The sequence below is a fragment of the Oncorhynchus nerka genome, linkage group LG25, assembly GCF_034236695.1.
Source record: "Oncorhynchus nerka isolate Pitt River linkage group LG25, Oner_Uvic_2.0, whole genome shotgun sequence".
NCBI classification, from domain to species: Eukaryota; Metazoa; Chordata; class Actinopteri; order Salmoniformes; family Salmonidae; genus Oncorhynchus; species Oncorhynchus nerka.
Genome location: NC_088420.1, coordinates 30,767,714 through 30,779,763, shown reverse-complemented (window position 1 = coordinate 30,779,763; position 12,050 = coordinate 30,767,714). Strand labels below are relative to the sequence as shown.

Here is a 12,050-nt window from a genome sequence, read left to right as displayed (position 1 = left end):
GATTGTGGATCGGAACCTGAAGACTCAGAGCCCAGATGTAGCCCTGCTGCCCAGAGCACAGTATTGTGGGGTTGTGGTGGGGGTCAGAGGGTGTCGCGCCATGAGACTAGAATCAAAACAGCCATGAAACAGCATGGTGACTGCCTGGAAATACACACTTACCACAGGGGGAACCACCTCATACTTACACTGAGACACAGAGAGAGAAAGAGGGATTGAGGGAGGGATAGTCAGAGGGAGAGAGAAAGAGAGAGACATAAAGAGAGAGAGAGCTCAGGCCCTGAGTGGGATCTGAGTCACTCCCACACACTCATGTTCACTGTGTGAATAATACACTCACACGCGTCCCAGACACTCATTGATGTAGCATTCCTTCTGCTAATATCATAATTAGTACTGTGTTATATCAGTTGGCTGTTAGCGTTCACACCTGCATTCACACACACACACACACACACACACACACACACACACACACACACACACACACACACGGACGGACAGACAGACAGACAGACAGACAGACAGACACTCACACATATTAACACCCACGAGGTGTGTGAGGACAATGGTCCTCTGTGTGCGGGCTCTCTGCCCTCTGCCCCCTGCGGCTGGGACAGCAGCCCTACTCTCCTCCTTTCTTTCAAGCACTCTCTGTTTTTCTTCTACTCCGAGAGCATCCAGATCTGCTGACGAGCTTTTGGCACGTGTCTAAATGAGGAGCCCTGTGCCAACGTGCCAGGCTGCATCACGCTCACTGCCAGCCACTGTGCCAAGGCTCTGCCAACACACCATAGGCACAGCCTGAAAGAGACAACTTTTCCTCCACTCTCCTCTGAGTATACCAGCGTCCTGTTGTCATCGAACATGATTGTTATTGACAAATTCGAAACAAGGCCTCAGAAATATGGGATTTTTGATCCCTCCGGTCACACTGTCCTACTGTGTGATATTGAGTGATTGATCTCCAGTCCCTACATTCCTGCATCTGTTGATGTTCATATCAAAGGCGTTCCCTAAGAGCATAATTGTTGTGCAACTGCTTTTATAAAAGCACATAGTCTCACAGAGAGACTGAGGGTGGCTGGGATGGGATGGGATGGCTCAGCCTCAGGCCAGTTGTGATTGGGCTGTAGAGGAGAGGGAGGGACGGAGTGGCCCAGTGGAGTGGAGCTGACCTGGGATGGGGTCAGGGTCTCCCAGGGCTGGTCAGGGCTGGTCAGAGCTGGGACACCACACTGACCACAGAGCAGTATACAGTCCCACTCATTGTGTGCTTTTCTAATATGATATACTGTTGCTTAGACCACAGCAGAATGTTGATCAAATCCAAACTTAACTTTGGGACTTTACGCTAGTATCCTGTGTCCTCCCTCCCTGTGGCTCCATCTGTGGCATTTCTGTAGAGTCAAAGTTGAAATCGAAGTTTATTGGTTGCATACACAGTTTAGCAGATGTTATAGCGGGTGCAGTGAAATGTTACCTAGTTCCTAACAATGCAGTAAAATGTCGAGCAAGTACACAAATAATAATAATAATACTTTTTTTAACAGTGTAACTAAAATGCAATTCCTGGTCTTACATATAATCTTTTGTGTTTTAGAGGTCAGGGATGCTCGCTTCCACCCAGTGGTTTCGGCCATCTTTATGGAGGTACTTGGTCCACAGTTGGGTCTGTCTCACAAATCATGGCTGTGGTGGTTTCATCTCATTTCCTGTGTGGATGTGTGAACAGTGGACCTCTCAGGCCAGAGCCTGTGGGCCCAACCAGTGGTTGTGTGTTTGTGTTCCCATCTTTGTCCCCATGTCATGTTTAGGACTCTTGGAGAAGGTGTTTAGTGTGTCTGGGTTAGCTGGGTCCATCAGACTCCATAGTCGCATCACTGGATCCAGATCAGCACACTCAATCACTGCCCTGTTTAGACATGGGTGTTTCATCAATTCAAGTTCTTTGACACTTTTATTCACAATGTACCTCTGTGGTATGTTATGTGCGCGTGTGTGTGTGTTTGCGTGTGTGTGTGGGTGTGTGCGTGTGTGTGGGTGTGCGTGTGTGTTTGCATGCTTGTTTGCATGTGTGTATGCGTGTGTGTCTGCATACACATGATGGTGTGTCAGTCACGGGGGTGTGGGGGATGTGGGGGTTGACATCTATTTCTGCAGAGGAAGTTTGTGGTTAGACCGGTTCTGTGCTCCCGTTCACATTTTTCCTCTCCATGTAGCCGTGCTTTTTAAAAGCCATGCAGTTTCTTACAGATGTGGAAGTCATTTCAGCAGTGCTTGTGTAACGACTGGAGGAGTTTTTGTTCTGCATTGAGACGCTGCTGGGTCTGGGCTCCCCCTCCTCGCCCCAGGGCAGCATGAGAAGGTCTAGGCTTGGCCTTCTCGTAAATAAAGCCCCTGTTCCAGGCTGTAAGGAAATAGCCTCTTAAGAAATGCAACAATGTGGGACTGGCCATGTATATGACAGAAAACCAACAGAATCCACAACTAACACTGCGTGTGTTTGTGTTTTCATTTTCAAATGTATTCATGATCATTTGTTTACTAGATAAAAAATACTGCATTCCCCAGCTGTAAAGCTGGCACTGTGTTGCCCTCAATGTTTGTCTGACAGTGTCTACACTTTGGGCAAGGGTATATATTTATTGTCCGTCTGAATAAATCAGCATGAGAACATACCAGAGTTGCAGTCATTCCTTTTTTCTTTGATATAGGTTCTTCTGTCCTGCACCTGATAACATTGACATTTACATTTAAGTCATTTAGCAGACGCTCTTATCCAGAGCGACTTACAAATTGGTGCATTCACCTTATGACATCCAGTGGAGCAGCCACTTTACAATAGTGCATCTAAATCTTTTAAGGGGGGGGGGGGATTACTTTATCCTATCCTATGTATTCCTTAAAGAGGTGGGGTTTCAGGTGTCTCCGGAAGGTGGTGATTGACTCCGCTGTCCTGGCGTCGTGAGGGAGTTTGTTCCACCATTGGGGGCCAGAGCAGCGAACAGTTTTGACTGGGCTGAGCGGGAACTGTACTTCCTCAGTGGTAGGGAGGCGAGCAGGCCAGAGGTGGATGAACGCAGTGCCCTTGTTTGGGTGTAGGGCCTGATCAGAGCCTGGAGGTACTGAGGTGCCGTTCCCCTCACAGCTCCGTAGGCAAGCACCATGGTCTTGTAGCGGATGCGAGCTTCAACTGGAAGCCAGTGGAGAGAGCGGAGGAGCGGGGTGACGTGAGAGAACTTGGGAAGGTTGAACACCAGACGGGCTGCGGCGTTCTGGATGAGTTGTAGGGTTTAATGGCACAGGCAGGGAGCCCAGCCAACAGCGAGTTGCAGTAATCCAGACGGGAGATGACAAGTGCCTGGATTAGGACCTGCGCCGCTTCCTGTGTGAGGCAGGGTCGTACTCTGCGGATGTTGTAGAGCATGAACCTACAGGAACGGGCCACCGCCTTGATGTTAGTTGAGAACGACAGGGTGTTGTCCAGGATCACGCCAAGGTTCTTAGCGCTCTGGGAGGAGGACACAGTGGAGTTGTCAACCGTGATGGCGAGATCATGGAACGGGCAGTCCTTCCCGGGAGGAAGAGCAGCTCCGTCTTGCCGAGGTTCAGCTTGAGGTGGTGATCCGTCATCCACACTGATATGTCTGCCAGACATGCAGAGATGCGATTCACCACCTGGTCATCAGAAGGGGAAAGGAGAAGATTAATTGTGTGTCGTCTGCATAGCAATGATAGGAGAGACCATGTGAGGTTATGACAGAGCCAAGTGACTTGGTGTATAGCGAGAATAGGAGAGGGCCTAGAACAGAGCCCTGGGGGACACCAGTGGTGAGAGCACGTGGTGAGGAGACGGATTCTCGCCACGCCACCTGGTAGGAGCGACCTGTCAGGTAGGACGCAATCCAAGCGTGGGCCGTGCCGGAGATGCCCAACTTGGAAAGGGTGGAGAGGAGGATCTGATGGTTCACAGTATCGAAGGCAGCCGATAGGTCTAGAAGGATGAGAGCAGAGGAGAGAGAGTTAGCTTTAGCAGTGCGGAGCGCCTCCGTGATACAGAGAAGAGCAGTCTCAGTTGAATGACTAGTCTTGAAACCTGACTGATTTGGATCAAGAAGGTCATTCTGAGAGAGATAGCGGGAGAGCTGGCCAAGGACGGCACGTTCAAGAGTTTTGGAGAGAAAAGAAAGAAGGGATACTGGTCTGTAGTTGTTGACATCGGAGGGATCGAGTGTAGGTTTTTTCAGAAGGGGTGCAACTCTCGCTCTCTTGAAGACGGAAGGGACGTAGCCAGCGGTCAGGGATGAGTTGATGAGCGAGGTGAGGTAAGGGAGAAGGTCTCCGGAAATGGTCTGGAGAAGAGAGGAGGGGATAGGGTCAAGCGGGCAGGTTGTTGGGCGGCCGGCCGTCACAAGACGAGATTTCATCTGGAGAGAGAGGGAGAAAGAGGTCAGAGCACAGGGTAGGGCAGTGTGAGCAGAACCAGCGGTGTCGTTTGACTTCGCAAACGAGGATCGGATGTCGTCGACCTTCTTTTCAAAATGGTTGACGAAGTCATCTGCAGAGAGGGAGGAGGGGGGGGGAGGGGGAGGAGGATTCAGGAGGGAGGAGAAGGTTGCAAAGAGCTTCCTAGGGTTAGAGGCAGATGCTTGGAATTTAGAGTGGTAGAAAGTGGCTTTAGCAGCAGAGAGAGAAGAGGAAAATGTAGAGAGGAGTGAGTGAAAGGATGTCAGGTCCGCAGGGAGGCGAGTTTTCCTCCATACTGATAACTTGGATGTACATATTTTTCTTTTTTTTTCTAGATATATGTACACACACACACATACACAAACACACGCACACAAACACACACACATACAGTGCATTCGGAAAGTACTCAGACCCCTTGACATTTTTCGCATTTTGTTACGTTAAATTCTAAAATGGATAAAAGTTATTTTTCCCCCCTCATCAATCTACACACAATACCCCGTAATGACAAAGCAAAAACTGTTTTTTAGAAATGTTAGCAAATTTATGTGAAATATCACATTTACATAACTATTCAGACACTTCACTGAGTGCTTTGTTGAAGCACCGATTACAGCCTTCAGTCTTCTTGGGTATGATGCTACATTTGGCACACCTGTATTTGGGGAGTTTCTCACATTCCTCTCTGCAGATCCTCTCAAGCTCTGTCAGGTTGGATGGGGAGTGTCGCTGCACAGCTATTTTCAGGTCTCTCCAGAGATGTTCGATCAGGTTCAAGTCCGGGCTCTGGCTGAGCCACTCAAGGCCATTCAGAGACTTGTCCCAAAGCCAGTCCTGCGTTGTCTTGGCTGTGTGCTTCAAATCAAATCAAATGAAATAAAATGTTATTGGTCACATACAGATATTTAGCAGATGTTATTGCGGGTGTAGTGAAATGCTTGTGGTCCTAGCTCCGACAGTGACTGTGTGCTTAGGGTCGTTGTCCAGTTGGAAGGTGAACCTTCGCCCCAGTCTGAGGTCCTGAGCGCTCTGGAGCAGGTTTTCATCAAGGATCTCTCTGTACTTTGCTCCATTCATCTTTCCCTCGATCCTGAATAGTCTCCCAGGCCCTACCACTGAAAAACATCCCCAAAGAATGATGCTGCCACCAACATGCTTCACCGTAGGAATGGTGCCAGGTTTCTTCCACATGTGACGCTTGGCATTCAGGCCAAAGAGTTCAATCTTGGTTTCATCAGACCAGAAAATGTTGTTTCTCATGGTCTGAGAGTCTTTAGGTGCATTTTGGCAAACTACAAGCAGGCTGTCATGTGCCTTTTACTGAAGAGTGGCTTCCGTCTGTCCACTCTACCATAAAGGCCTGATTGGTGGAGTGCTGCAGAGATGGTTGTCCTTCTGGAAGTTTCTCCCATCTCCACAGAGGAACCCTGGAGCTCTGTCAGAGTGACCATCGAGTTCTTGGTCACCTCCCTGTCCAAAGCCCTTCTCCCCCGATTGCTTATGAAACATGATGCCTCTGAGCGCAATTTTGAGTCTCAGAGCAAATGGTCTAAATACTTATGTAAATACGGTATTTCTGTTAGTTTTTTTAAATGTCTGAAAGTCTGTTTTCACTTTGTCAATATGGGGTATTGTATGTAGATTGATGAGGGAAAAAAATATTTCATCCATTTTAGAATAAGGCTGTAACGTAACAAAATGTGTAAAAAGTCAAGGGGTCTGAATACTTTCTGAATGCACTGTACGTACACACACAGTCTTGTACAACCATAAACCTATCCCTAACCTGTACCCTAACCTTAACCTTAAAACTAACCCTAGCTCCTAAACCTAATTCTAACCCTAACGCTAATTCTGACCGAAACCCTAAACCCCCTATAAATAGAATTTGACCTTGTGGGGACTAACAAAATGTCCCCAGGACTTCTGGTCCCCACAAGTGTAGTTAAACATGTCCACACACACGCACACACACCTCCTCAATGTCTCTGAGATAGATACTGCAGATGAGGGTAACTCCCCACTCTCCAGGGTGAGTGTAATAGGATGAATTGATAATTGATCACTTCCACATTGCCTGAGGATATGACATCTGCCTCGAGTCTGTCTCCTGTGCTCTGCTCTGTAGGGAACTGCCTCGTGGGAAACAGGATGTCACACTGGGTGGCACATGTCTGTCTTCTACTTCCTGCTCTTTATACTGTGGGTGTGGTTTATTGGCGGAGGACATATAGGCCTATACAGTATCTAGCCTTAACAGAGTCATGGCGTCTTAAGTGTAAAAGTGCATTGTTACATTCTCTAGTATGAAGGCCCCGTTATGACTACTCTGGTATGCTTTGGTTAGTCAGCCCCACCACTCTCTCTCATCTCAGACATACTGCCTTGAGTGTGACTTAATGTATCTCATTAAGTCTGCATATCTACCATGCCTCTCACTACTACTCTGTGTATACGTATAAGGACCCAGGGGACCAACATGTTCAGACCTCTCTGCCTCAGCTTTGTCTTATTCTCTGTGTGTCTCAGCTTGTTACTCATATATGCCTTTGTGTCGAAAATCCACCCATGTTATTTGTTCATGAGCACATTCATTTGTGCTTCTTGTTTGTAGTGGTCTTGTGTAACTATATCATTACAGAGTCTGGGTCGTCTTGACTATAAACACATATAGTACATAACGTCCTGACTATAAACACATACTGTACATAACGTCCTCACTATAAACACATACTGTACATAACATCCTCACTATAAACACATACTGTACATAACGTCCTCACTATAAACACATACTGTACATAACGTCCTCACTATAAACACATACTGTACATAACATCCTCACTATAAACACATACTGTACATAACGTCCTATAAACACATACTGTACATAACACTATAAACACATACTGTACATAACGTCCTCACTATAAACACATACTGTACATAACGTCCTCACTATAAACACATACTGTACATAACGTCCTCACTATAAACACATACTGTACATAACGTCCTCACTATAAACACATACTGTACATAACGTCCTCACTATAAACACATACTGTACATAACGTCAAGAGCCAAAGGAAAATACACCTGTGAGCTGCACTGGACGGGAATATATGGAACACTTATTCAAAGCATTTTATTAACTTCACTGCACTTATTCAAAGCATTTTTCAAAGACAGAGACTGAGAGGAGCAGATGCATCTAAATGAGCTCCTGGTCCCTGAGGGCATTTATGAGCAAATAGTGTCTCAAAGAGAAGATCAGGATTGTTTTGGCTGTATGAATCAAAAGCTTCCCATGAATTGAATCCCAGTATTAACCCCCACCCTCTCTCTCTCGCCCTCTTTCTTTCAGGAACTCAAACACACACACCCACACATACACACACACTCACACAAACATACACACACTCCCCCACCCACACTCCCCCACCCATCTTCACAAACACACTGATCCTCTGTGTGTTATCCCTTAAACCAGTCTCTGAGCAGGCAGCAAGCAGCCTTCCACCAAACTTGTTGCGCCACACTGCCTGTGTCTATCTTACTCTGTATTGTAACTATTGTTATTTATCTTTCCCGTGTCTCCATCCTTCCCCTTTCAGTCTATGGGCATTATGTCTGTGATAAGAAGGTACTGTAGATTAACTATAACATTACCCAACCAATAAACCCCTGTGTAACTCTGGACCCCCCTGTGTTTCACTCCCTGCAGTCAAACTCAATTATCTCTCCAGGACACCAGTGACCACTCAACAGGCCATAAACCACTGCAACACCACCTCCCCTCAACCAGACTCAATCTGTCCCACTCCTCACTCTCCTTTCTCTAAGTTGCATGGTCTGGCTCCACATAAAACCCAATGGGGTTAGTGTGAGACAGTAGGTCAGGGTTAGAGAGTTCCGTTCATACACATCAAATTACAAATCATATATGTATACATATAGCTATAACAGATTTTCTCTGATATCACTAAGCCTTCCTGTTAAACACAGTGCCCTGTTAGTTGTGAGGGGGGATGGGTTGAGCTTCTCTGGTGTATAGAGAATATATGTCTGTATGTCTACAGTATATATATCACCTCAAATTAACCTGGGGGAAAGAGGGGTAGGATTTGAGTATAGCTGCTTTTCTCGTGTCTGCATTGTTGGGATCCTCCCAATAAAAACTGTGTGTTTAGCCTGATGGAGTTCTGAATGTTCCTTCTGGAAGGACCAGAGAAAGACTGTTTAAATGTGTTATTGATGGCTAAAAGGCCTGTATTGGTTGGGGGGAAGCTCTGTTTAAGTTGGCCGGTAGGGGACAAAAAGGTGGAGAGTCCAAAATGATAAACATATATGTAACCAGACATTCATCTGTTTATTTTAAACTCACTGCCCCATGATGTATGGATTCTCAGAACCACTTATGGTGCACATTTAAGTCCTTGCGTTTCATCTCATGCATAACCATGTGCCTGTGCTGTGGTGCAGATTTCACATTAGTTCACATTAATGCATGTAGCCTATATGCCTTTGTCAAACACTGTGTTATAGTGTGGAAAGTTTAGTATAGTGTAGTTCAGTGTAGTTAGTATAGTGTAGTTTAGTGTAGTGCGTATTAGGTGCAGCTTGTGTACTAGATCTATTCAGTTGATAGTGAAAAGATGGAATATTTGCTTTGATTCATTTAAACCTGTGTAAATCGACTGATTCAGTGCTTTCAGAGGCAGTTGGAATGGGCTTAGTTTTCTCTTTATCCCTGGTGTAAAGTGGAAATGTGAATACTTCTTGCAATGGAACCCTAGTAAAGAACCTGAGGTGTGGGGTGTGGACCTGAGAGAGAGATGAGGGAGGAGAGTTAGTTGCCAGGGAGGAAGAAGTATTGTTTGGTTGGAGAGTCGGGATAGATGTCAGAGTGGTGTGATGACAGAGAGTCGGAATAGATGTCAGAGTGGTGTGATGACAGAGAGTCGGGATAGATATCAGAGTGGTGTGATGACAGAGAGTCAGATGAGGTCGGAGATAGATGTCAGAGTGGTGTGATGACAGAGAGTCGGAATAGATGTCAGAGTGGTGTGATGACAGAGAGTCGGGATAGATGTCAGAGTGGTGTGATGACAGAGAGTCGGGATAGATGTCAGAGTGGTGTGATGACAGAGAGTCGGGATAGATGTCAGAGTGGTGTGATGACAGAGAGTCGGGATAGATGTCAGAGTGGTGTGATGACAGAGAGTCGGGATAGATATCAGAGTGGTGTGACGACAGAGAGTCGGGATAGATGTCAGAGTGGTGTGACGACAGAGCTTCGGAATAGATGTCAGAGTGGTGTGATGACAGAGAGTCGGGATAGATGTCAGAGTGGTGTGATGACAGAGCGTCGGAATAGATGTCAGAGTGGTGTGATGACAGAGAGTCGGGATAGATGTCAGAGTGATGTGATGACAGAGAGTCGGGATAGATGTCAGAGTGGTGTTCAGAGAGTTGGAAGAATGAAAGGGGAGAGAGGATATGGTTCTAGGTGCTGACTCACCTTACAACTGGGAACTGGGCTGTTCTGTGAAATCAATAAGTTGTTCATTGTGCAGACAGTACTTGGCCTCTCAGACAGTATGTTTGTAAGTGTGTGTGTTTATGGCTAGGATTGGTGTTTGGGTTTCAGAGTGATTAGGTTTACGTGTGTGTATGTGTCTGAAAGAGGGTATGCGTGTTTATAGCCAAAGCCCCATCCCCTGTCTCTTCCTCCTTCCCTATACTCCCAGCTACAGAAATAAACATCACCCACAGACTGACAGACTGCACGCTTTTGTCTGGAACTGAATTCCAAAGCCTCAGGGATGTGCTATTTCTATGGCCCTGAGCCAAACAGACAACCATATACTCTACCCCTTTCTGTCTCACACTGCGATGGAGTCCTGTACATGCTCTCTCCCCTCTCTCTCTCTCTGTCCCTCTCTCTCTCTGTCTCTCTGTCTCTCTCTCTCTCTCCTTCTCTCTCTCTCTCTCTCTCTCTCTCTCTCTCTGTCTCTCTCTTTCTCTCTCTCTCTCTTTCCCCCCTCTCCCTCTCTCTCTCTCTCCCCCCTCTCTCTCTCTCTCTCTCTCTCTCTCTCTCTCTCTCTCTCTCTCTGTCTCTGTCTCTCTCTCCCGTCTCTCTCTGTCCCTGTCTCTCTCTCACTCACTCTCTCTCTCTCTCTCTCTCTCTCTCTCTCTCTCTCTCACACACAGCCATGGAGTCCTGTACATGCTCTCTCCCCCTCTCTCTTGCTGTCTCTCTCTCTCTCTTTCTCTCATGTCTCATATGGATATAAACATACTTAGCGATAGGGCATTAATGTATATACACACACTAATTTGTATAAATAAAGTCAGGATTTACTGATCTCTCATAGGAGAGCCTTGGTTTGCTGTCTCTCTGTCTCTCTCCATCCTACAGCAGCCTTGGTAAATAAACAGCAACATGGCAGGAAGAAAACATCTCAGTGAGCTAGCCTGGGCCTGGGCTGGGCCCGAGGTGAGACAGGAAGAGAGAAAAAGTGGAATGTTAGTGTATGTATGCCTGTACGTGGGACTAGAGAACCATTTCCTTGTTTAGATTCGAGAGGATCTTCAATAGGCCTTTCTTTCTGTTTGCTCAGAATGGGTTGCATGTGTTTTACAATTCAAACCCCCTATTGTACGAACTCCACTCTGACGCAAGTGAGGTTTTCTCTTTCATTCCAATCAGCACCCCTCCCATCCCTCTTACCCCTCCCCTAAGTCTTAGATGGAATGGGAGAAGACAGAGACAGAAGTGTCTCTAGTGAACTGAGTGACCCCTTCCTCTATTTTGTTATTTGAGAAAGCCTTACTACTTTTATCTGAGTGGTTAAAAGTGAGCCACAACGACTGTGTTGAATAATGTACCCAGATCTGTGCATTCATTTAGTAGTATATGTTTTCTTAGATGAGCGTGGTTGTGTCTGCAGGTGTACCTGAAGGCCCCTATGATCCTGAATGGAGTGTGTGTGATCTGGAAGGGCTGGATAGACATGCTGCGCCTGGATGGGATGGGATGTCTGGAGTTCGATGAGGAGAGAGCACAGGTACTGTAGCACATCATTTATCACACCCCTGGTCCCCAAGCACCACCAACACAATACACACAACTAGATATAACAATTATCTACTATATATACACACATTTACATACAGTACACCTCTAGACGGACTACTTTTAAAATTGCTTAACTAGAACTAAACTTAACATGTTGTGCCCCTGCCCCTACATATACAACCAAAACAACCACTCACTGGTCCAAACAAACTGTGTGTCTCTCCCCCTCTGTGTGTGTTCAGCATGAGGATGCCCTGGCGCAGGCAGCCTTTGAGGATGCACGTAGGAGGACCCGGGACTTTGAGGACAGGGACCGCTCGCACAGAGAGGACCTGGAGGTGAGAGAAATTGGACAGACTGGGGATGGGGTGGGGTGGGCTGGTGGTTTGACAGATTCTGAATGTCCCCGTCACATGATTAGTGCTAACGAAAAATTGTGATGTTGGAAGGTTGTGATTGTTTGTGTCCCCTGTGTGCTGAGAGATTGTTACCA

The 12,050-nt window shown here is 46.6% G+C and overlaps 1 protein-coding gene across 6 annotated transcripts in view; it reads left to right on the top strand.

The window, feature by feature from the left end:
- Nucleotides 1-12,050, top strand: part of LOC115109370 (core-binding factor subunit beta) — a 36,843-nt gene that overhangs the window by 18,837 nt on the left and 5,956 nt on the right. For all 6 annotated transcript variants that reach the window (XM_029634192.2, XM_029634191.2, XM_029634194.2 and 3 more), the window contains 2 exons: nt 11,430-11,546; nt 11,800-11,895. In XM_029634192.2, the coding sequence (XP_029490052.1) occupies nt 11,430-11,546; nt 11,800-11,895 (213 nt within the window). The remainder of the gene's footprint in view (nt 1-11,429; nt 11,547-11,799; nt 11,896-12,050) is intronic.